The 26,371-nt window shown below is 37.8% G+C and overlaps 1 protein-coding gene across 1 annotated transcript in view; it reads left to right on the top strand.

Annotated features, from left to right (window-relative positions):
* PTPRC (protein tyrosine phosphatase receptor type C) overlaps positions 1–26,132 on the top strand; it is a 37,312-nt gene extending 11,180 nt beyond the window's left edge. The window contains exons 8-27 of the mRNA XM_063299877.1: positions 3,349–3,548; positions 4,342–4,402; positions 4,548–4,656; positions 6,123–6,157; positions 8,688–8,797; positions 9,388–9,478; positions 9,574–9,650; positions 9,785–9,821; positions 12,548–12,645; positions 13,340–13,465; positions 14,150–14,307; positions 14,608–14,743; positions 15,087–15,236; positions 15,493–15,583; positions 17,937–18,073; positions 18,539–18,661; positions 20,101–20,223; positions 22,319–22,497; positions 23,672–23,807; positions 24,435–26,132. Coding sequence (XP_063155947.1) covers positions 3,349–3,548; positions 4,342–4,402; positions 4,548–4,656; positions 6,123–6,157; positions 8,688–8,797; positions 9,388–9,478; positions 9,574–9,650; positions 9,785–9,821; positions 12,548–12,645; positions 13,340–13,465; positions 14,150–14,307; positions 14,608–14,743; positions 15,087–15,236; positions 15,493–15,583; positions 17,937–18,073; positions 18,539–18,661; positions 20,101–20,223; positions 22,319–22,497; positions 23,672–23,807; positions 24,435–24,713 — 2,456 coding nt within the window. The 3' untranslated portion in view covers positions 24,714–26,132. The remainder of the gene's footprint in view (positions 1–3,348; positions 3,549–4,341; positions 4,403–4,547; positions 4,657–6,122; positions 6,158–8,687; positions 8,798–9,387; positions 9,479–9,573; positions 9,651–9,784; positions 9,822–12,547; positions 12,646–13,339; positions 13,466–14,149; positions 14,308–14,607; positions 14,744–15,086; positions 15,237–15,492; positions 15,584–17,936; positions 18,074–18,538; positions 18,662–20,100; positions 20,224–22,318; positions 22,498–23,671; positions 23,808–24,434) is intronic.
* Positions 26,133–26,371: the final 239 nt, after the last annotated feature.

The raw sequence follows: 26,371 nt of genomic DNA, 5'->3' as shown, positions 1-26,371 counted from the left end.
TCTTTGGTATCTTTAGGATATGGTTAAAAAAAAAGTCAAGATGGTGCCTGTAATGCTGCAATCAAAGCTCTACCTGGTGGTTATGTATGTTGAATTTGACCGAACACAGGTAAAAGCCGCCATTAAGGCCTACCTTGTGGCGATAAAAGCGGCAAGACATCAATATTTCTCTGCAGAATGCCGTCCGACGGCCCTGTTTAAGATCACTCGATCCCTTTTGGGGAAAGTGAGTTCAGTGACCCACCTACAGGGCCATGCAGAGGAATTTGCTGAGCATCTGCAGGACAAAATCACTCGGATCTGCTCCAAGTTGGACTCCAGGCGTGGTCTGGAGAGATACCAGGGGAACAGGCTTACCCAGTTATCTGGGAGCAGTTTGATCCTGTTGGACCTGAGGAAGTGGACAGGATCCTACGGACAGTAAATGCCACCACATGCCATCTAGACCCGTGCCCCTCCTGGCTAGTAAAAGCAGGCTGGGAGGTGACATGTGGTTGGGTCCATGCAATGGTTAAGACATCCTTGGGAGAGGGGGTGTTCCCGGCGACCTTTAAAGAGGCGTTGTTACACCCCCTCCTCAAGAAGCCATCGCTGGACTCTACTGTTCTGGACAATTTTCATCCAGTCTCCCACCTCCCCTTTTTGGGGAAGGTGGTTGAGAAAGTGGTGGCTTTGCAGCTCTAGAGGGTCCTGGAGGAAATGGATTATCTAGAGCCCTTTCAGTCAGGTGTCAGGCCCGGTTATGGGACGGAAACGGCATTGGTCGCACTTATGGATGATCTCTGGCAGGAGCGGGATGGAGGCAGTGCATCCATCCTCGCTCTCCTTGATCTCTCAGCAGCCTTCGATACCATCGACCATGGTATCCTCTTGGGACAGCTCAGGGAGTTGGGGGTGGGTGGCATAGTCTTATGCTGGTTCATCTCCTTCCTCCAGGGCCAATCCCAGTCAGTGTTGATAGGGGAGGAGAGATCAGCCCCACGGCCCCTTCTTTGTGGGGTGCCACAGGGATCAGTACTCTCCCCTCTCTTTTTTAACATCTACATGAAACCGCTGGGTGAGATCATCCGTCACCATGGGATGAGGTATATCTCCAGTTGTATATCTCCATCCTGGGTGAAGTAAGTGATGCCATGACTACCCTCTCCGAGTGTCTGGGGGCTGTGGGGGCCTGGATGGGGAACAACAGGCTTCAACTGAACCCTGGTAAGACCGAGTGGCTGTGAGTTAATGGTTCTTCTGTATCCGGGACATTAACATCTCTGGTTCTGGATGGGGTTGCACTGCCCCAGACAGACCTGGTGCATAACTTGGGGGTCCTCCTGGACTCACGGCTCCTGCTCGAAGAGCAGGTGGCAGCCGTGGCCAGAAGAGCCTTTGCGCAGCTATGTGCTGTGCACCAGTTACACCCCTTCCTGGACTGAGAGGCCCTTCGAACAGTCACTCATACCCTTGTTATCTCTCATATAGATTATTGCAATGAGGTCTACATGGGGCTACCCTTGAAGAGTATCCGGAAGCTCCAGCTGATCCAGAATGCAGCTGCGCGAGCTGTTTTTGGTGCCCCCAAAAGGGCACATGTAACACCAGTGCTGCGCGAGCTGCATTGGGTACCAGTTTGCTTCCGGGTCCAATTTCAAGGTGTTGGTTATTACCTTTAAAGCCCTACATGGCATGGGGCCAGGTTACCTGAGGGACCTCCTCTTCCCCATTACATCAACCTGTCCCACCCGATCGTGCAGAGAGGGCATGCTGCGGACCCCGTCTGTAAGAGAATTTCATTTGGCAGGGTCCAGGAAGCGGGCCTTCTCCACAGTAGCTCCCGCCCTGTGGAACATGCTGCCCCCGGAGGTGAGATTGGCCCCATCGCTCCTGGCCTTTCGGCGGAGTCTGAAGACCTGGTTCTGCCGCCTTGCTTGGGGTGGAGAGGGGGATAGATCTACATGGGGATGGTTGCTATAGACCACTCCTCCCACACTTGGACTGTTTTAGATTCTTCACCACTTGGATTCTTTATTTCTACCTCTATTTATATTATTTATTACTGTATTTTACTCTCTGTATTTATGGTTATGATTTTAATTGATTGTTGTAAACCTCCCAGAGTCCCCCAACCGGAGGAGATGGGCAGGGATAAATTAGACAAACAAACAAACAAACAAACAAATAAATGTTGCACACATGGCACACATAAAAAAACAGGTGGAACTTCAGTACACCATTCTAGCTGCCATCTTGACTTTTTCAACCAACTCCCATGGGCACCCCTGGTGTTAACCCAGAAAAGCAAAACGAGGAGAAATTTGACAATCAGCCCAAACCAGGATTTTATTTTGAAAAATTGTTTTGGTTATTTCCCAATTTCTTAAAAAATGTTCCATCTAAAGGGTCAACCAGCTGAGCATTGCTGCCACAGATGGCAAAATATGCCAATTTACTTCGATCCTGCCAAGACAGTCTAGAAAGGTTACAATCAATATGCAGTTTTGGTGGATTGTAATACCTTTTATGGATTATCTTCATGATCATGTCCTCATAGCTTGTGCAAACAAATTTTAAAAGGAAGGAAGGAATTCTGTGCCACAAAGAGTTCCAATATCTGAGCATATAAATCTCATGGCTAGCAATAAAGAACTATGCATTTTTATGGGAGAGAAGAGGAGGAGAAATTACTGAGAGCAGTGGTCCCATTTTCTTGAAGTTGAATCCTAGTGAAAATAATCTAGCATCCATAATTCATACAGGTAATACCAGGACAGTATATTTTATATAAAGGTAGTCCTTGTTTAGCAACTGCCTCAATAGTGTCCATTTGCAAATATGACAGTAATAAATGGTAAGAAAAAATTCATTTCCTGACCAATGCATATTTAAGACAACAAAAGCCTTCAGTGTGAAACTGATTAAGGTCTGGTCAGTTTCACACAGCAGCTGCCAGCTGGCCCAAGGTTCTAATCAGCTAATTAAGGTCACAGAGCTCAGTTTGTTAATTGTGGTTAGCACTTTTTAGGGTTATGCTGCACTGCAGAGAAAAGCAGCTCAGGAAGAGATAGCTTTTTAAAGCAATCTTTCTGCCCTGCAAGGGGCAAAAAAAGGGGAACAAAAGGGTCAGGGACAGGACACTGTATAAGAGAACTTTATCTGAATGAGATGGCAACACCCAGGGATCTTGGTAGCATCTCTCTCAGTCACGTGTTCACTTAGCAATCATTTCGCTTAACAACCAAGTTGCTGGAACCAATTGCAGTCACTTAATGAGGACTACCTGGAACTGATGAAGCATTTTGATTCATATACCCTTAACACTGCTTCTTTTCTTTTGATGGTAACCATTTAAATTTTCAACAGAACCAGAACCTGTGACAAAGCTTGAGGTAGACTTATCCAGTGAAGCAAACAATGCTGTAAAAGTTACTTGCACAGGACCAAAAGAATTAAATGGGCCTTTCGAAATCTATATGTTGAAGTGGAATGGTCATGGAATGAATGAAAGCAGCTGTGAATTCAATGTGAAAGATCTTTATTTTTTGAAAACATACAATTTTACAGTAAGTTGCATTGTTCTAATCTTGAGACTGAGATACTTCATTTTTTTCCTGAAATATATCTACCTACTTATTCATCAAGATTTTGAGAAAATAATGAATTAAATTAAGCTGATGTTCTGAATCAGTCCTTCAGCAGGCTAATGGATTGGAGGAGGGCTGGCATGCAGATAAGATGAAAATACTGTTTGTGCTTGGTTAATCTGATGATTAAATTCAGGATGCCCTGTTCTGGAGTAGGTTGCCCTCACTCTAAAGGATTAGGGTTATACTTAGTGGTACTCAGATCTATCATTGTTATTAGAAGCTCAAGTGGTTTCAGGGACTGGGTGTATCTTTTCTCTTTGGTTAGATGTATCACTGTAACTACATCCTTATCTGGTCAGGGGCACCCTGCAACAGTTTTAAATAGAACTAAATAGAGTGCAGTCCAATTGCTAATTGAATAAATGAGTAACTTAACAGCCAAGCATCCTCAGCCATTTCCTCAAAATTAAGTCAACAATTTCCATCATCCCTGCCACTGAACGCTTTGGCAGCTTCTCTGTTCCAAATATTTTATAGTTTCAAAGTTTTCATCCCCTTCCTCATAAGTGAGGGCTGGGTGAAATATTTATTTTTTTATTTCTATTTTCTATTCTTGGGCTGTTCCTTATAGCATCCCTTAAGACATTTATGTTCCTTAATGAAGGTCTCATAAGGTAGGGCTTTCATAAAAGAGTTTGGAAGATTTATGTAATAGTTCATCTTTAGTGCATTTCAAATCTCTACATTTGTTATTCCTTCTACTTATCAGGTTATTGTTTTCAATGGAAATTATTCTTCAGAGCCAAGATGGAGCGAAATAACCACCAAATGTATGTTAAAGTTTAACAAATTCCTTTTAATTTGCTGAGTAGTTTAATTTGCATACTTAAAACACAAGTTGATAAAAGATTTTTTACATTTCCTAAAACCTTTGTTTCATCATTTCATTTCATTTCATTTCATTTCATTCTACAGATAATTCTAAAGCTGTGATTGGATTCTTGGCATTCTTGATTATTGTAACATTTTTGGCTTTACTTCTTGTTCTGTATAAAATATACATCCTTAACAGAAAAAACTCAAGGTAAATTTGTAAAATGCTTTCTTTTCCTCTCCTAAGTGCATATGACAAAGATGGGAAGACTGCACCCTTGTCACTCCCTCTGCCCCATTACTATTATTCTAATTGCATTGCAGAAAATCACAGCAAATTTTGCACAAAATCATAGAAAGAATTTTTCATTATTATCACAATTACTGATAGTTGCATTCAAGGTAAAGACCAATTTCTTCCAAATTTTAACTAGTTACACTTAAATCCCTCCCCTGCAATTGATTGATTTCTTTTGATTTACTGGAACCTCACTGTCATTCTGATTTTCTGGGGGGCTTATGGTTTATAAAGGTTTATTTTTAACATACCAATATTTTGGTGTTCTTAATTTAGCTCTTAATACCCAAGTAATCATATTTTACGTAACAATTTATTTCACTTTAATATTATTTTATTCTCTTTTTAGTATATTAAGTATCATTTATGGACTTCATTTATTTATTTATCTTTTCTTTTGGTTCTTACTTTCCTTGGTATTTGATAATTTTAGATTTGTAAAAAAAGACATTGGTTGGTGACCATAATGAACCTGTACTTAGATTGAACATTTAGAAAGCTGCTGATTGAATGGCTCAATTCCAGCCAGCAAGTCTTCTTTCAGGACATGACCTTCCATTTTCCTGTCCTTTCCTCTGTTTCGTTTTTTCATCAGCTATAAGGTTTAACATTTGAAATTACTGCAAATTACTATAGATTTCAGCCTCAATTACCAATTCAATTTTCCTAAATTAAGGGACAGGGAGAAAAGGAGAAAGGATGAGGGGAAAGAGAATAGAAGATTGAGAGGAGGATAAACCCTCTGGAAGTTTCCCTGATGAACTCCATCTGTAACTTTTCTTACCATCTATTGTCAAATCATTCAAAGTTTCATAAATTGCTCAAAATCTGGGTGGGGTGGAGAAGGGAGGTTGCAGAGAAAGTTCAGAACACAGTCCTCAATCTAGGGCAAAAGGATCTTCTTCCTCATGGTGCAATATCTCTCCTTTAAAAAAAAGTGGGGGGAACATCTCACTCCTTATCTCTCATCTGGCTTTTCTTCTTGGTCCTTTTACTCCATTTCTTCCATAAATGGCATGAACTTCAAGCCTCTTTCTTTTTTCTTTCTCCCCTGAACAGTCCCCCCATTCTGACCTTTTTTCACTTGGTCTTGTCAGCATTTTGGCTTCTATTCCATTTTGTGGGTAGACTCTGTTTCCTGTGTTGATGTTTCTGTGAAATCAGCATGGGGAAGGCAGAGTGGTGGGAAAATTGGGTTGATGGGAATGGTTGGGGGATCTGCTCTTTTTCAAAGTGGAGTGGAAGAACTAGAAATGATGCTTAGTGTGGCTACACTCTGACCAAAGCCAATATATTTGTCAACTTCCACTGAAAAGAGCTTGAAAAATAATAATATTTTGTTCTTAGCATTCAGTCATCTCTCTTGATGTTTTTTGCAGAGATGAAGAAGAAGGACTAAGGCTTGTTCCCAGAGGTAAATATTTAATTCTAACAAGTACGGGCATCCTTGAAATGGTACTTTGAAAGTTTTCTCCAGGGGTTCATTAAGCCCATTGCCACATGGAATTCTCTAGCCTGATGAGTTTTCCTGGCCTACTTCTGAACTAACAACTTTAGTGGACTTCAGCTCCCAGAATTCCCCAGGCAGCATGAACTAAGGTGTAGTAAAGAGAACCTCTAAGCCCACTGTTGTCATCTTTCTCTTTTTACATTAGTGGAAACATGACCCATATCAGTGGAATTAACACACACCCATTATTGTTGTGAAAATAACTGTGTCAAGAGGCAGCCACTGCAGAATATGGGGAGGAGTTCAACCCTTTCTCCTTTGCTATGGTCCCAGTGGTCCCACTCTGACTTTTTTTCTTTTTATTAGAAAACCATGTTCAGCAATCTGCATTTCTGCATAGGAATCTAGGATGCATTCTCATCCCAAGACAAATCAATGTGCCTTCTAGTGCTACACTAACTGCTATTCTTTCCTCAGGTTTCCAGGCAGGAGTTGTTCCCAGTCCCACCTGGAGATAGATAGATAGATAGATAGATAGATAGATAGATAGATAGATAGATAGATAGATAGATAGATGATAGAGATAGAGTGATGATGAGTTCATGACAAGAGAAAGGCAAATATATACACACAGTCCACATGTTTATATACAAAAGTTCTGAAGGGATACAGTAGTAGCCTCATAAGTGGATGTCCAATTCAGCTATCCAGGCAATTGCTTCTGGTGTTGCTTTGTGCAGATCTTCTAAGTATTCAGGGGACGCATGTCATGGGCAGTCTTGTACAATATGTTTAATAGTTCGCATATCGGCACCACAGTTACAACAAGGAGGATCTTTCCAACCCCATTGATACAGAGCAGAGGCACTCCTTCCAGTATCACATCTGATTCTATTCAATTTCGTCCAGACAGAGCGAGGCAGGTTAAAGCCAGGAGATTTGGAAGAGGGATCACTAATGACCAAGCTGCGATGTGACAGCTTGGACCATTCCTCTCTCCAGGCATTCTTAGGATTGAACTGGATAGATGTTAGATGTATGGCTGTTTTCCGAGCTGGCCTACGAGATTTCAATCTTTTGGTGGTCTGTGCAATATCCTGATGAATAGGAAAGGCCTTGTTATTCAACATCCTTGACCATAACCAGATGAAGGCTTGTTATCTTCTGATGTGAGGTGGTATAATATTGCTGAGTACTGGTAACCAGTACCCAGGGGGAGAATGCAGTGTGCACAGAGAAATGCCAAATTTGGCATAACGTTCGCAGTGAACTTTAACATTTAGGGCCTATGTTTTGCCATTGTAGATTTAATTTGGAAGCCCTGTGCATGTTTAAATTCCTCATAGGGTAAATTTAACAAATATCCTAACCAGTGATAATCTCTATTATTTAACAGTTTATTCTCCATCTCCCTCTCCCTCTCAGAAACGAAGTTTTAGCTTTATTCTGATGTCATTTTAAACAATGGCTTTGAACTTTATTCAGCGTAATTTTATATTTCTTTAGGGTCTTTTCAAGAGTTTCTTAATATGAAGATCACATGGGGTAAACTAGCTTCTCTAAAGGACACATTATTCTTTGTAAATTAGGGCCAACCTCAATAACACATAAAAGTAGTCTCACCCTAATTGTAAATGGTTTGATTGTAAATGGAATGTGGTCTGATTAGGATCAAAAGCACCGTGCAAAGTGTGGAAAAAGACTAATTCTTTCCTGATCCTTGATCAAAACAAATTACAAATCCATTGTGCCTATATAGGGATTTTCTTAAAAAAATAAATGCAATTAACACCATTGAAGAGTGTTAAAAACAGGATCTACAAGTAATATCCATGTATACTTTTTTCCTGACAAAAGGAATAATAAAGGAAAAATGTATGCTTCCTTTAACTCATAGATGATGGCACTAATTTGGATTTGCCTACCATATGTAAGAAACATTCAGCTGGAAGTAGGGTAGGCACTATAAATTTTATGAATCATTATCATTTCGCTTTGATATATTCTTGCAGTGTGAACCTGCTGGAACTTGTTGGATTCCTCCAGTTGGTGTTCTTATTTGTTGCAGAGCAATGATGGCACCTGATAAATGCAGACAGTGACGAGGTGCCCTTAATTTGCATAAGATTTGTATGGCAGCTACAACAGTCCCTCCACTGCTGAGTTTGTGTTGAAAGAAGGGAAGATGGGAAAACTGTTGTTATGAATTGCAATTGCACGATGATATTAATTTTAGGGGTTGTTTTATTCACTTGCTCTACTGTCACCATGAAGGGTTAAATGCACGTCATGCGGGAATTAAATGTCCTTGAATTATTCATTCAAATGAATAATCTGGTGTAGGTTTTAAAGCTTAGCTCATTGTATTCAGGCAGCAAACCCATTTAATAATTGTGAGACATGTGCTCAAGCATGTATTGAATTATTTTTTCATTATGCATATCAGAAGAAATGCATATATGTATATATGGAAGTATTTCTATCTCTTTTAAAGATGATGAAAGGCAGATGAAGAACATAGACCCAATTCCTGCGGAATTATTGTGGGAAGCATATAAGAGAAAAATAGCAGATGAAGGAAGGCTTTTTCTGGATGAATTCCAGGTTAGTGTCCCACTGGAAAACCCAAGGAGGATCTATGTGTGTTGGTGGCTGGCTTTCTGTAGTAGGTAGTTCCCACCCTAAGGGTTTCAGAACTCATTTCTTTGAAATAATGAAATAATGAGGGAGAGGAATCAAGATTGAATGCAGGGAAATTTTATGATGCACACTTATAAAGCTTTGCAATCTTTTGGATCATTAGATAGCATCATATATTTTAGCTCATTTACTCCCATTCAGTGTGGGGGAGATTTGGTATGTCTGAATAGGGCTATAGAAGTCTCTTCATAATAACCTGAGGTATGTATATGAAAACTGAAGACAAGTGTCTTTCTGTCTCCATTCAGATTACATTTATTTAATAGGGTCTGGGCCTCGGTTCTTGTTATTACTATATATGTATATTAGAAATACGTGCTACTGAATACTTTGGGTCTTACTCCTAAACAAATGGAAATAGAAAACTGGATTCAGAATAGCAACTAAAAACAAACAAACAAACAAACAAGAGTTCAGTAGCTCATAAGTGCTATCTGTATTTATAATGATTTATACCTAAAGGTTTTTGCTCAGATGGATGTTGTCTTTTGCAGAGCATTCCCAGAGTCTTCAGTAAATACTCTATAAAAGAAGCACGCAAGCCTTATAACCAGAACAAAAACCGCTACATTGATATCCTCCCCTGTAAGTACCCTCCCCCTGCCCACTTGCAAAAATTATACCAAACCAACAGTATTGATTAACTCTCTTTGTCTTGAATTTTGTTTCCATATGAAAAGATGATTATAATCGTGTGGAGCTTTCCTCAAGCCCTGAGGAGCCAGGATATGACTACATAAATGCAAGCCATATAGATGTGAGTGACTTTCATTTACAACATGCAAACTCATAATCAAACATTGTTTATAATCTTCTGACTCTTAGACTGTAGAAATATTAATTTTTCTGAGCCTTTATTGCAGGATAATAATGTATGACTTTCTATCATAGGGTTTCAAAGAAATGAGAAAATACATTGCTGCACAAGGTTTGTATTATCTTTCTGACTTTGACTTGCAGATAGAAATACAGTCATAGCTACTTCTATTTTCTCTGATGAGCCCTCCCAGCAGTATTGGTGGCACTGTTCCACACCACCAAACAATTTGGTGTGTACAAGTAGCTGAGGAAGTCTCCTTCCCATTCCACATTACTCCTTGGCCATCCATGACTCTTTCTGTCCTAGAGAGCAATGCATTCCTTATGTGCATAAGAACATGCAATGATATCCTCTTTGCTTTGTTCCTTTTCTGTTCTTTGCAATTGCAACTTATAAAATGAAAATTGCTCCCAGGCAAAATGATAAACTTTTAAGTTCCATAGATTTACCTTTAGCTGGCTCATGATAACCATCACTAAGGATTAATTTATTTATTTAAGTTTCACAGACACTGCAAAAATGGTCAAATAGGTACCTAACTAGTTTCCATACTGAAAAAAATGTCAGGTATTTACTTTTAGTTGGTTCTTGTTTACTGTCGCTAAGGGCTGATTTATTTATTTATTTAAATTTGTTATGGCTGCCCACTCCAACCGACTCTTGGCAGCTTACAAAATCCAAAAAACAATAAAAAGAGGTTAAAAGATAAAAAACAAGAAAGAAAGCTGAAATTCACTTTCTGTTTAATTGTTTTTTTAATTCTTAAAAAACAATTTAATAGCAATTAATAACAAATATTTAATTTTAATTTAATTTAATTTATTCAATTTAGGCACTACCTTGCTCCAAATGACTCTCCAAGTATGTAGAGTATGTAACAATAATCCAGTAAACTATATGTTTAAAAAGAGAAAGCCTAAACAGATTAAAAAAAACAGATTTTTTAAAATTAAAACAAATTCTTTTGTTACATATAATGTTACAAAGTTTTATACAGAAGCAGTCAATATTTTAACAAATTTATCTTGGGATTTATTGAGATATAGGACTCTAGGTAATTATTGATGATAAATGTCATTTTATTTTTTTTATTTCTGATCTTTAATCAAAATAAATAAATTTGATGAAAATAAATGGAATTGATTGAAAACAATATAAAACTAATAGAAAAGAATAACAAATAACAAATAAAGCAAAACAGAAAGGAAAACATAATGAAAATACCAAACCTTTTGAATTTCAAAATTATAGTACAATTTAAAGCTCTTAATTTGATATTATATGCTGGTTAATGACAGCAATTTCATTTCAATTTTACATTAATTCAAAGGTTGTCGTGCTATTTCTAAACAGTGAACTGAAATTAGACCATATGAAATTGTATTCTCCAATCTTGCCTCTCAATTGATACAAAATCAGTTCAAAGGCTGAGAGTCAACAAACTTTATTAAGCAAACTTCCAGAGTCTAGTACACAAATATCCTTCAGGGAATGCTTGATCACCTTGTTTGCAGCAGTCCACCCAGAGTATTTCACCATGATCAGACCTACAAAGAAATTTAGTAACAGGATCAGGAGATTTGGAGGAACTGTATCTAGAAGGCACATGAACATTTGTCTCAATCATTTCAGCACGATCTATTAAAAACTGGTGCTGAAAGAATTTTGCTGCACAGTCTGCCAAATATTATTTCTGTGTCAGATAAAAAGTAAGCAGCTGATTTTTTTCTCCTATTTGCTTCATCTTGGGTCTGATCCAGAGCTTCATGGCAGGCCAACAACCGAAGCTTGCAATCAGTTCTCATGTGCTTCATTCTTAGCTCATTGTTCTTTTAATTTTTCTTAAAGTCATTATTGATTTTCTCCATTTGATCAGCTTCAGCAGCATATTCTGAAAGGTGGCAGTTTATTGCATGTAATATCATGAGAATCTCATAATTACTGAAATCCTAATCTATAATGTCAGAGAGAATTTTAGGACTTAATATAGCTCTTTGGATGTTCTCCCATTTGAACAAGAGTTTCAGCCAGAATCTCCACCTGATGAGAGGTGGTGGGCAAGTTCTTACATGAAGCCCTTCTCCCAATTCTATATTCTCCAGAAGCTGGAATTGGGGTGGGGGCTGTCCAAGAGAATTCTGTGCCATGGGAGAAGAATGGGCTGAGTTGCCAGATCTATATGTGAAACAGAACACAACTGTGGGCTGATTATCTGCACTTTTCTGGATTTTATTTTATAACAAGAGCAACAGAATATAGCATATGTTGTTTATTTATTTTTAATGATCATCCATTTTCCAATCTCCTAGTGCTAATGCACTACACACATATTACAAATAGCAACTGATAGAGTGGCCTATGAGTCCTGTAAATAAAATTAAATAAATGTGCATTTAAGGAAAATCCCTTCCAAAACAAGTATATATTAGGAAAAAAATGTAATTGAGAGTTGGGCGGCATACAAGTGTAATGAATGATTATTATTAAAAAGTACAAAAATGCATGAATTAGGAACTCTTTGCTGAAAATGCATACAATATGGGAAAATATGAATATATGTGCAGGCGTTCATACTGTACATACATACATATGTATGTATCCACCTTGCTAGTTCCCTTTGGGAAAGGTAATATTCTCCTAAGCACAGAAAAAGACTCTTGTTTTGGCAAATGTTCATGCTGAGGTAAAAACAATTACAAACCAGTGAAGCAATGAGATACAATCAGTTTAGGGCTGGAAAAAGGAAAACTCAGTGACATTACAACCAACAAATTAGCCCATCCCTAACCATCAACTCGAAGTATTTCAAGTGATCAGACTAATATTTTTGCCAGGTCCCAAGGAGGAGACAACAGATGATTTCTGGAGAATGATCTGGGAACAAAAGGCAACCATTGTTGTCATGGTGACTCGCTGTGAGGAAGGCAACAAGGTGAGAGGAACATATCCATCGTGTTATTTATTAGTTTCCTTACTTGGAGAAAGTCACTTTTAAGCCATCCATTATCCTGGTGTGCCACTATATTGCTATGGCTACTTGAAAGTGAAAGCTGATATAATTTGCTTAGCTGATTAATTTTGTCATTCTTCTACAGGAAACTTCTATAAGCTACCTGAAATAATACACAAAGGCCTCTGAGGCCTTGAGGTTTTGCAGTCTGCCTTTTGTTTTATTAATTTTATTTTAAAAGTTTTAATCTGTTTCAGTGAAATGTTTGTTACAAAACTTTTGTACAACTGGAGTGGGAGAAACAAGGGTAGGAACTAGTTTTTACCTATACTAATGTTAAATTAGTTTTGAACTGCTGCCATTTTTTTTTTCCTGGAGAGACCTGCATTTTTATTCATGCTACCTGCAAGGAATGAAAGCCTACAGCTACTTAGTGTCTTCACCTGGCTTTGATCAGGCTTGACATGTAGCATGCACCCATCAAAACGTATTTTGCCCTAGCTCATAGTTTAACAACCTGTCTTGAGGGTGATATACCCGATAACAAAGACAGTTCTGTCCTATGCTTTGAATAAACTGAAAATCTACCCAATCAATTAGCTTAATGAGCAGCAATAGGGCAGAAAATATCTGTTCCATCCTGCTAAAAAGGTTGAGCATCTTTGTATTTCTGTAGATCAAATGTGCCAAATACTGGCCATCAATGGAGGAGGAGATTGCATCTTATGGGGACATTATAGTAAAGATAAATGAATGCAAAGTGTGTCCAGACTACATAATTCAGAAGCTGCATATCAACCATGTAAGTAAGAATACCAAGACTTGTAACAGTTTGTTCAATAGTTGTAGAAAGTAAGGGAGATAACATTGACAGAAATATGCAAGAACCATTACCTAGGCAAAGAGGGCTGAAACATTCTTTAAGTACTGAGAAACAAGATAATATTTGGAAGCAACTCAGGCAAATGCCTTCCTGGAGTATAAGAAGGGGATTTGCAAGATTCTGCTATTATAGCCTACAGTATGTCAATAAAGTATACTTTTAGTCTTCCTGTGGAGTTGATTTTCTCATCTGGTCTACCTGGTGGGGCTGACAGTAGTAGATAATTATCTGTGAGACATTTCATGTAATATCCAGATGATAGTTATAATATCCAAATGCCTAGAATCATTTAGGGGATTCATAATTAAAATGAGATGTGAACCAGTGGTTTCTTGATTTGTATCTCATTTTCTTTGCCATTACCCCATACTTATTCCTCTACTAAGTAGATTTTGCTTGAGTGAGTAACACTGGATTATCCTGAAGGAGTCTTAACATACATTGTTAGGATGAACAAGTGTTGATGGTTGATGGCATTCCGTAATCTTGTTCCCCTCTGGCCAATGACAGACTAATTAATGGTTGCTACATGGACTTTTTAATGTTTATCTGACATTAGAATGGCAGCAATACATGTTGATACATTCCTCTTTTTTCCCCCAGAGAAGAGACAAGGCAGCAGGAAGAGATGTGACCCACATTCAATTTACAAGCTGGCCAGATCATGGAGTACCTGATGATCCTCATCTCCTGCTCAAGCTGCGCCGCCGAGTCAATACTTTAAGCAATTTCTTTAGTGGCCCAATAGTAGTCCATTGCAGGTAAAATAAGGTCTGCTTACAATCTGTACTTAATTGATCTTTCTCTACTCTTGCAGTTGGATGATATTGATAGAACTCTGTCACCTGGTGATCACATAACCTTTACTAATCAATAAAAGAAATATTATAGAATGTGTAACTAGAGGAATATCTTTATCAAACATCCAACTCTCTGTGAGTTGAGTTGAATAGATTTAAAAGTAAACATCGTCATGTTTCCCATAATCTGCCAATCTTAACAGCAGCACCTTGAATGATGTTTGTTGCATTTTCTTCTTTTTCTTTTTCCATTTATGACAGTGCTGGTGTAGGACGCACTGGAACCTATATTGGGATTGATGCAATGCTGGAGGGATTAGAAGCTGAAGGACGAGTTGATGTATATGGCTATGTTGCAAAACTACGACGTCAGCGATGCCTTATGGTTCAAGTGGAGGTATCTTTTCAGAGCTTGATTAATTAGCATTGCCTCTCTGTAACATATGGAGTAATCCTCACTTTTGTTATATTGTGATATTTTATTCAACACTCCCAGAACTCTGTATAGTTCTGCAATAACAACCACAGAAGTCAAAGGGACTTGTCCTCAATGAACTCTTTAAAAAGAGAGTTCCTATAAGCTCCGCTTAACATATATCCCAGGGGGCTTTTAAAGAATTTTATTTCAAATAGAATGTTTTACTTTATGTAACATTGGATTTATTCAATTATCAGTTCCTTTTTTACTGCAACTTTCCATTTCTACCATCTACAAAATCTGCAATCCTTGGAACTATTAGGCACAGTACATCTTGATCCACCACGCTTTGGTTGAATACGTCCAGTTTGGCGAAACAGAGGTCTCTGTTTCAGAACTGCACAACCATCTCAATCAGTTAAAGAAGAGAGATCCTCCCAGTGATCCATCTCTGCTGGAAGCTGAATTCCAGGTAAATAGCATTTCTCTCTCTGGCGATACAGCAAATGACTGCTAAGCTACATGATTTAATTTTAAACGGGTGGGAATGTTAATACTCTGCATGTTTCCAGGTGCTTTTCTCTCACTGTTAAATTCTTCTACAGAGTAAAATTAGCAAGACAGGAAGTTGATTGCCATTTAAAATTATGTACACATAGCATAATGGTGAGATACAGCTTAGCATTTTTGTTTAAGTATAACTTTTATTTGGTACATCTTTTTTTTAGCGGCTGCCTTTATACAAGAACTGGCAGAATCAGAAAGCTGGCAGGAGAGAGGAAAACAAAAGGAAAAACCGGAGTTCCTCAGTAATTCCATGTGAGTATTGGAGGGGGGAAAATGCAAACAGTATATTCTGCATTTCGTGTTTTAAATGATTCATAGAACATTTTTGAAAAAAATATATTATTCAAACAACTCACTTTGATCTTGTATACCAAATTGTATCAGAAACATTCTTTCTACATCTTCTGCTCCTGTATTGAAGCCATACATTTGTCCAAGTAATTTCCAAAAATATTAGTTTTTGCTTCACTCACCTAAGCAATACAATTAATTTTCTTGCGGCTAAGAAATATATGATGAATGAATTCATTTCTAGTTGCTTTGCAATTTTACAAATCCATGTTTTCACAACCACCCTTACTTACTTATTAATTTTATATCCCACCTTTCATACAGGACTTGAAGTGTTGTACACAGCATTTCCTCCTCCTATTTTTCCCTACTGTTACAACCCTGTGAGGTGGGTTGGGTTGAGAGAGACTGACTGGCCCCAAGTTACTCAGTGAGTTTCAATGGCTAAGGAGGGACTAGAACCTGGGACTCCCTGGGGCTAGTCCAACACCTTAACCATTATGACACTCTGGCAATTAGAACTGTGTCACAACAAGGAGGAATAACCCAGGCCGCATTTCTAGTAAAAATGGCTTCTTCAACTGCTATTTGTCTTTGTAGGAAAAATATATATTCACATGGATGGGGGTGGGGTTGAGGCAGGGGAATCAGGATAAATTGTGGGTTTGGAACTGATCTTCATTGGTGCCAAAGTATTTTAGAAACAATTAAATTTCCTTCCCACGTGTTGCAGTCCCTTATCTAGATTAGGCAAGGAAAGATCTGTGAGTGTTACAGACACATATTCACACGTCTCTGATATTATATCTAGTTTGGCAAGCTTAAAAGGAAAGAGTAACTTGGCTGAGCTTTATTTCTGTACCCTTGTTTTATGTGTGTGTGCGTGTGTACACATACCTATGTAGTATGTATGCATATAGTATCATCGGCCATATAGCTAGCATTTTACAAGATAGGGAAAAAATTAAAAGGTGTCAATTACAAAAAGTTTGGCCATAAATTGAAAATGAGGGGTGATGTGATTAATTTGTTACTCCTTGTCAGCAATGGAGCAACAACTAAAAACATAGAAGAGACGCAAATGGATGAGGGAAAAAGGGGAAGAGAACGACAAATTCAGAGTAGGCAACAATCTACACATATCCACATTACAGCTCCTGTATTACTTGACCAATGCCCAGGATAGCTCAGAGTTATGGTAGTTGTAATCACAAATATTAGTTTTGCCAACCCCTGGTGTAGATATTGTTGGTGTAGATATTGTGGAATGAGACCCAGGCAAAGGAAGCATCTTGTCTAAGGAGGAATGGCATTGTAGGAGGGAAGATTAAAGTAGCAGAAAGTTAAGTGGAACGAATTAACCCATGTCATTAAATCAGCCCCTGTATTTCCAATATTCAGTCCAGTAAATGAATGCTGCTATTTATATAACTTAAAAGTTGCTACTCCCTGAAAAAACAGAGAGATCAACATGTTAGAAAAACTCAAAAGTTTGGAGGAGAAGAAAAGAGGAGGAGGGAATCCTATATGTGTGTGTATATATACAGGTGCATATGTCATTTATATCCCACCATAGACTGCAAGGACTAAAACAATATTAAAACTAGTACAACAATACAATACTGTAATAATAGATGATAATACTAGAGATGACATGCACCTATCATGCCCTCAAAGCTGTTCTATCACACAGGGGCTGCAACAACAACAACAAAAAAGCAACACTGTTAATCTCCTGGTAACAAGGCACTGTAATCAGATTTTGTTGATGGGCACACAATGGACAAAGCAGTCCTAAAGGTCCCTTGGAGCAAAGCCATTTAGCATTTTACAAGTTAACACTTGCACTCTAAACTTCACTTGGAAACCCAGGGGGAACCAACTCAGAGCTCACAGCACATACTAAATAGCTATGGTGACCCCTCGTTTGCCAGCAAGTGGGCTGCTCATTTTGCACCCAAAGAAGGTGTGAATTCTCCAAAATAGCCCAATAAGACTGAGCCACTTTAATGGTCAAGGAATGCTGATTGACTGTTGTAGAAGGCAAAAGAGAGAGAGAGAGAGAGAACGAGAACCAGAAGAGTGGAGGAATGGAATGGAATGAAATATCATTGGCTCAAGCAGGCATGGCTGACCAACTGGAACACCAATGCAGATCCTCCTTGTATGATTATAATAATTCTTTGTGTAGTATCCTCAGGACTACCAGGCCTGATAAACTGCCATAGCTTTTGCACTGTTGTAATGAGTAACTGTGCTGTTAACTTCTATGAAGCTATTTGACCTATGTGTTCTGACTCTTCTTGCTGTGCAGATGATTACAACAGAGTGTTATTCAAACGTGAAGAAGAAGGGAGCAGAGAGAGTGAACAAGATGCCAATGAGTCTTCAGATGAGGATAGTGATTGTGAGGAGGAACCCAATAAATATATCAATGCTTCCTTTATACCTGTATGTGCACTTGGATCATTTTTCTCCCTGCCATAGGTCTTTGAAGTCACAGTTATTTGCCTATTTAAAAAAATCATTTAGTGAAAAGGCAGTTTATATGACATAGAAACCTAAAATGTCCCTATCAGGTTTCCTAGCATGGAGGTAAAAAGTCTGATTTCTTCCCCTCGTACCTACAATGGATACTTATAGATATATAAAAACATGGATCAGAGTGAAATGTATATTTTGCTGTTGTGGATTTTGTATTAGGAATTACCTAAAGCGACAGATTTGCCTTTTTGTTTGACTTCTCCCAATTGCACGGATGGATGCTTAAACCACAAGTTACAGTCTTTTAAGGGATTTCAGACAGTGATTTATCTTCCCTCCAATTTACCATGTATTTAATGTATGTGTATGGTATGTTTCCCCCTGCATATTTTCATACTATTGCTTTTGATTTTTTTAAATTTTTTTTAACAGAGTTACTGGCATCAAAATGGAATTATAGCAACACAAGGGCCACTTCCGGAAACAATAGGTGACTTCTGGAACATGGTCTATCAAAGGAAAGTCAGAGTTATTGTTATGCTGACGGACACTCAGGTGAATGAGTTTGTCATATAGTTATACTGTGACATTTCTGTTATACAAAAATGCCGAAGCTTAAATTCTCTAAATCAAACACTGTAGAAATACCCTATTGGATAATGGATTAATGGATTAATGGATAAAGGCATAATTGTTAGGAAACCAAAGATACAGCTTGAATCTAGGCTCCATGGGACCGGCTCCTAGGTTGAAAAGCATAGGATTATAGCCTTTAAGTGATTTATCAAAGGTTATATCATTAGAAAACATATGAAAGCATATGTTATTTTTTTCAGATGATATACATTACATTACATATGTAATGAAACTGACATTTGTCATAAATGCTATAAATGGCTGGTCTTTTGCTTTGCTTTGCTTTGACTTTCTAGCAGATATCATCTCTAAATCTGCTATACCTGAGGATTAAATCTGTTTTGCATCTCAATAGAACAGCAATATGACTGAATGAATTTAACTATTGTAGTTTCCCTTCCATTTTTCACATTTTGAATCTGTCAGTTTTGATTTCTCTTAATTTCTCGTTTCTCCTTTCCATTTTTCTGCTTGTGACATTCCTATAGAAGCTTAATGATGTGCACTGTATCTGTGCACATTTCTCCAAGCATATACATTTATATTTGCAATTTTGTTTAATTTACAAATATATTCTTTTCAATTACTTTCATGAGGATATGCATTTCTGTTTACAGATTTTTTTCTGGGTATACATTTTTTTGTTTGAAGTTGCAAACTGCTTCGCAAAATTTGTAAAGCCCTATCTGTTCTTGGAGCTCACACAGATTTTGGGCTAGTCACTCAACCCAATCTGCCTTACAAAACTGTAAGCTTTAGTGGTGGGAAACCTTCAACTGTTAGATGAAAGCATGGAAATGTAACATAAATATGTTAACATTTTAAAATCTTATGTATATTAGTTTGAAAATGCAATTTTAGGTTAATTTAGTTTACTAAATGAATTTCTCCCTAAATATCATCCACAATTAGGCAAGGAATATCCTAGAGCTCTCTGGCCTTTCATATTTACATTTGCATTTCCAAGAATTTGTGGCACAAGCATTCATCCATTACATCCATGCAATTCATTTCTAGTCATCCTTACGCTGTTCTCCTATTGTTCACCATACTACAAGTTTTGCATATCTAGACAATAGCTCTATGCACACACCTGACTGCTCATAAGAGTAGTAAAATATGGGTGCATGACTAAGCTATGCATCTTCATCTATCTGAAAAGATCTTTAGATGTTTACATCCTATGATCCACTGTGGCCTTATTCATGAGAAAGTGAATGGCTGTTTTTTCTCAATGGAGCCCCAAGTAAACACACTTGTATAATTTGGTTCAAGGCAACTCATTTTTTCTTTGTCCATGCTTCCATGTCTGCTTCTTCTAGATAGGAAACACTGATCTGGTCTTTCTTCAATTCTAGGAACTCTGTGCACAGTATTGGAAAGAAGAAAAAATGGCATATGATAATATCACAGTTGAACTAAAAGATAGCAACTTTAGTCCCAGTTATACCATTCGTGCCTTTGTCTTAACTCATATAAAGGTAAAAGGACTAATTATTCATCCTCATCTGCTTCATCTCTGGCTTTTGGTTGCAATTCCAAAGATTTATATTCCACTTCCTTTGATGCCAATGTTTGCTGCTGTATGTTATTAATATCATTAAGCAATCCTGGGTTTACTTTAAATTGGTAAATGAGCAAGTCAAACTTTGGCAGAATTGTATTATTAGGACTAGATGCTAGATGCTACAATACTGTAGACCTTTCCATAACCCATTGGCGTACATAAAGAATATATTTTATTCCTTTTATCCCACGTGGCCTGGAGACAAACTATAGCTGTTTAGATGTTTTAAAGTACCATGTATGAGGAAGGCATATTTACTGTACTGTAAATAGAATTCAACATTCATAGCAACCTTCCTCAACCTGGTGTCATCCAATTGTGTTGGACTTCAACTATCATAATTCCAGCCAGCATGACAAACATTGGCCATATTTTCTGGGGATTCTGGAGATGTCCAACTCACTAGGAAAGTATATTGAAGTTAAACCAGGATGTAGGCTGACTTCCCTTCCCTTCCCTTCCCTTCCCCTATCTTCTTTAAAAAATACAAGATAATGGAAGTGTCATGAGTAAGGATGGCGAGCAGGGGGCTCCCATCCAGACTGTCAAGCGCATGCGTAGCACTGAGGAATTGGTCAGCCATTCAAAGAGACACAGATCGGGACCGCCTTAACCTTTGGGGTTTATGTGTCTGGGTTTTTCCCACGCTTCTTCAGTTTGTTGGGATTCCTGTTATGTACTAGCAATAAACATTAGAGACCAGTTCCTTGTCTCAGCGTGTTTCCTGGCAGTTAGGACAGGAAGTTAAACTAGGATGTAGGCTGACTTCCCTTCCCTTCCCTTCCCTTCCCCTATCTTCTTTAAAAAATACAAGATAATGGAAGTTAAACCAGGATGTAGGCTGACTTCCCTTCCCTTCCCTTCCCTAGCCTTCCTGTCATGAGTAAGGATGGCGAGCAGGGGGTTCCCATCCAGACTGTTAAGCACATGCGTAGCACTGAGGAATTGGTCAGCCATTCAAAGAGACACAGATCGGGACCGCCTTAACCTTTGGGGTTTATATGTCTGGGTTTTTCCCATGCTTCTTCAGTTTGTTAGGATTCCTGTTATGTACTAGCAATAAACATTAGAGACCAGTTCCTTGTCTCAGCATGTATCCTGGCTGTTAGGACACTTCCCCTATCTTCTTTAAAAAATACAAGATAATGGAAGAAATGGGATGTCCATATTTTGAGCAGTCATACTACCTGTCTCTAGCAAAGACTGCTGGATATATACAGCTTTCTCTGATTTGTAGCCAATCTCTGGAATACTCTCCCCACAGTATTTGAGAAGCATCTACTGTTATGTCTTCAGGGCATCTGTTTAAGACTCGTCTCTTTATCCAGATACCCCTTGCTAGAATGTCTATGAATGACTGTTTTTACAGTAATTTTATTTTTCTATTTAAATGTTTTTCTTTTATTCTAATTCTTTCAAGTATATCTTTTCAATATGTTTTAACACAAGAATATGGTAGAGAAATAGAAACAACAGCAATAAAGCTGTGAGGCTTTACCTGTTATTAGAGAGAAGGAAACTGCCACCTCAAACAGCAAATATTGTGGAGAGAGCTTAGACGGTGAGATGTTGAAGATCAGATCTGTGAGAGTCACATATGTGGGTGCTACATTCCTCTTAAAAGTCTGTCATTCACATCTAGTTGCAGGTTGATGTTTTTCTCTACATGGATACATTGGGTAGAGGAGAATTTTGTCTCTACACACAGCAGCAGATACCCCAGAAAGCTACAGAAATGTCAACTCATGTTTTTATTTGGCAAATCTGAGCATGGTGTTAAGCAATTAAACACTTTTATAATCTCTATAAAGAAGTTGATAGCTCCTAAGATTTTAGATAATCTTTTGATGAAGCATTGGCAAGGTCCTTTGCTTTTGGCAGCAAAGTCACTGGGTTAGCACTATCTCAGACTTTCCAGGCAAGTATTTTGTTCTTTGTGCATGTACACTTATGGATCCTCTGCTGTACAACTTGCATGGATTATTTTGTTCTATCTGCATTTGTTTTAGAGGAAAGACAGCAGAAAAGTGTTTCAGTATCAGTACCATAAATGGGAAAGCTCTGCTCTCCCAGAAATCCCTCAAGACTTAACTGCCATGATCCAGAATCTCAAACAGAAATTTTCAGCCCAAGATGCAGCTGAAGCAAATGAGCCCAGCAAGAATGTTCCAGTCATTGTTCACTGTGGGTAGGTACCACTTTTAGAGGCATTTTGACATTCTTTGAGGTCTGATGTGGTCTAATTTGCCTGTTGCACATACAATACTTGTATCTGTATATTGGAATGTTATGTTCTATAGTTCCTTATCCTGAGGCAGAGCTACAAATTTATAGCATCAGTACCACAAATGGGAAAGCTCTGCCCTCACTGAAAAATGTGTGATGGGAATTATCATGAATCTTTCATGCTATTATATAAATTATCTGTTCAAACAAGCAACATTATCTATTTTATAATCTTGTCTGGATCCCACCCAAAGGAAGATTTCTATATTGCTTTATCCTAGAGTCTCTTTCCCCTGTGGCAGCCTTGTTCATGGTGGCTACATGTTAGTCAAGAACCAAACTTTGGAATAAGTATTCATTCTCTTTGAATTCAAATTTTTTTTCATCTGAATCTATGAAACATTTGTAATCCCGTGCAGTGTAGGCTCTTATGGAATGCTTACAGCCCTTCCTTCCTGACTCATAGAGACAACACAGCAACAGGTTGGTGCTGCTACAAAGAAAAGTGAAGCTCTGAGAGCATGACTGTTAAATCATAGTTTATTTTCTCACTTGTCTTTACACAACCATGAATAATTAGAAATTTGGACAGGGCTCAGAAAACTGAAATGAATCAGGAAAGCAAAAACCCACCACACATGCTGAACTGCACTTTTTGTTAAGTCACAGATACAACCAGTAAGCCAACAAACAATCTATATTTTGCACAGAGGCCTAAATCAAAAGTAGGGCTTCCACAACTATTCAAGGGATCAATACTGAGTCTTGCAGCTACTTCCAAGACTTGGCCAATAGAACCAGATTTAAGAACCATGGATAATTGTACTTAATTCCCCCCTTCCTTTGTTATTCTTTGAACTGTTAATTCATTTGAATGGGTTTCTTTGTTTCTTCACTTATCTTAAAGGAGTAATAACACTTTTTTTAATATCAAAGTATGTTGTTCATTAGTTTTTTCACCCACATTTTAAGACCTTCTAGTGAGTCCTGTTAATTTAGGATCTAGCAATTCTTTCTCATCCCTCCTACACCAGTTGTATATATATATTGTACCATATATCAGGGCTTTGCTGCTCTTTCCATTTTACTACTGCCATAAACTAATATTTTCAATTTCATGTAATATATTTTTATAGTGATGGTTCCAAACAAACCGGAGTATTTTGTGCTTTGCTGAACCTCTTGGAATGTGCTGAGACTGAAGGTGTAATAGATGTTTTCCAAGTTGTGAAATCTCTTCGTAGAGCCAGGCCAGGAATGGTTTCCTCCTTTGTAAGTAAATTATATTAGTAGGGGTTTTTTTTAGTTTCCTCTTTTAACATCTATCTGTTCTGTAGAAATACTTCCATTATCACTATAGTTCAATAAGTAGATGTTTAGAGTCCAAAAAACTATTGCTTTGCTGGTGTTTTATTTGACATTTGATTTAATTTGGAGAGTCATTTAATTCTTGAATATTGATCATATTTGCCAGTAGTAAAGTAGGAAACACATACTTTGTTGAACCAAAAAAGTAATTGCTGCATAAATTTTGTTTCTATTCTGTGTATATTTAAGAGAGGGGACACTTTCTTGTCCTGTTGTGGGACCCTCTGCTATATCTCTGTGCTACAGCAGGGGAGGATAGTAAGTGATGGGCAAGCTATAGTTCAGAAACCTTACCCACAGTTACTCAGATGTTCTATTTAAGGACCCTTCATAAAGACTTCCTGTATCCATGAAAACCAAGTGTGAATCTAGCAGAATTTTATGAACACTGAAATGTGTTAACTAGGCATCACATCATTACTTTCTCCCATTCTTTGGTGCATTATCATATCCCTAAGTTACTAGGGGAAAGAAAAGAACACACAGTGGGTTTGCATGTATGCTAACTCTCTCTCTTTAAATGCCATTTAGGAAGAATATCAGTTTCTATATGATACTATTGCAAGCCTGTATCCTACCCAGAATGGACAGCTACAAAAAGCCCAATGTCATGAACACATCAGTAATGTCCAGAATGAAGTCAAGAAAGAAGAAGGGGGTAACCCTTTGGAATCTGATTCCCAAGTTATGCATCAGGAAAATGGAAATGATGCTGAAATGTGTAACGATTCCAAAGCAAAGGATGCATCTAGGGAAGTAGAGAGTTCTTTCAATGGACCTACAAATCCAGTTTTAAGTGACATAGCCTAGAATTCTAATCCAAGTTTCTGTACATGCCACACAGAATCTTCCTGCAGAAGAAAATTGGAACCAAAATATTAGAAATGGGCATTCCTTTACAGAAGACATCTTGTAAAACTCAAAGGATTGTTTTCCTCAAAGGAACAGTATGGAAGAATGTGGAACTTTTGGATAGATATAGCATACTGTGAATTTTGTATGTGTGTTTGTGTGTAGATTCTCCATTTTTAATCACTGGGTATAATTTGTACTGTTTAATATTTTTGGAAGGACAGCATTCTTTTTTATAAAGGGCTTTTATATAGCTCCAAAATAAGAAACCTGCTCTACTGTTCCCTGTTGTTTTTTTAAGGAGGAAAGAAAGCAGCTCATACACAGCTTAAATATATGTTTGCCTGTAAAAATATTCAGGTTGGTATCCAAAAAGAAACTGCAAGTGATTCTGAATGCACAGAGCATGTAAAAAAGGGGCCAGGCTTCAAGTATAAGCTTGTAGTCACCATCTTTACTTTTATGACCTTCCCTGCAGATGCCCCAGTATATTTTTCAGATGAGATCTACTTTATCCTACTTCTAAATTGATTTGAATTTTAAAATAAATTTCTGATATTGCATGAGAGTTACTGATAAACTTTTTGGAGTGGGGACAAAAATTCTTCATCTTTGGTTGAAATCCATAGATATTACATGCTAATTTTATATGTCTAATTAGTCTGGGCCCATTGGCTCTAATGATCAGAAAGTAACTCCAGTGTAAATATGGAGAACACAAAGTATAATGTTCACTGCAGTTGTGGGATACTAAAATGAAATGAACAGCTTGCAGGCCTGCTGGTCAACATAGTAATAACGAACAGTGACAACTTGGGCCAACGTTAACTAAGCAAAGAGAAATTCAGAAGGTCTATTAAATGGATGAACTGGGTTCGTATAAACTGGGTCACTGAAACTGAGCAAAGAGTCTTAAAAAGTTTAAATTCCTTTGAGTCAAGCTCAGCTGGTGAAGGCATGGGCAATTCCATATCCTTTTCTCAATAGCAATTTGGAGGTGTTTTGCCAAAGCATAACTTGCTGGTAAAAATTTATGGGCTGCATATCTAAACTTGGCCTCAGGGTGTCACTGCATGTACAGAAATTTGTCTCAATCCCCAATGAATCTGATAAATTACAAATGCCGAATGTTTCACCAAATGCTGAATAAACTTTATTCAGCTAACCTTTTGATGATACATGTTAATACAGCTGTTCTGTTTTGCACTCTCTTTCTCTGGCTTGAATAGAATTTTTATTTACATGATTCTCCTTTCTTTTTATTCTTTATAGTTTACGCCTTTGGAAAGGTTGCACTTTTCATAAATTTTGTATGAAAAACAGTTTTGGATGTTATATTTTTGGACCATTCCTATTTTAAAATAAAAATAATGTATTCAATTTTTTTTCGTAAAAAATAAGTAAAATCATGATTCAGACTTCAGTCAATGAGGAAGGCTGAACATGCATGTTTATGTTCTTAAATGATTATAAATTGAGGAAACTTCTAAATCAGCATTTCTCAACCTTGGCAACTTTAAGATGTGTGGACTTCAACACTTAGAATTCCCCAGCCAGCCATGCTTGCTGGGGAATTCTGGGAGTTGAGGTCCACACTTGAAAGTTGCCAGGGTTGA

The sequence above is a fragment of the Candoia aspera genome, chromosome 3 (genome assembly GCF_035149785.1).
Source record: "Candoia aspera isolate rCanAsp1 chromosome 3, rCanAsp1.hap2, whole genome shotgun sequence".
Taxonomy (NCBI): Eukaryota; Metazoa; Chordata; class Lepidosauria; order Squamata; family Boidae; genus Candoia; species Candoia aspera.
Note: the sequence above shows the minus strand (reverse complement) of the source record. Positions and strands in the feature narration are given on the sequence as shown.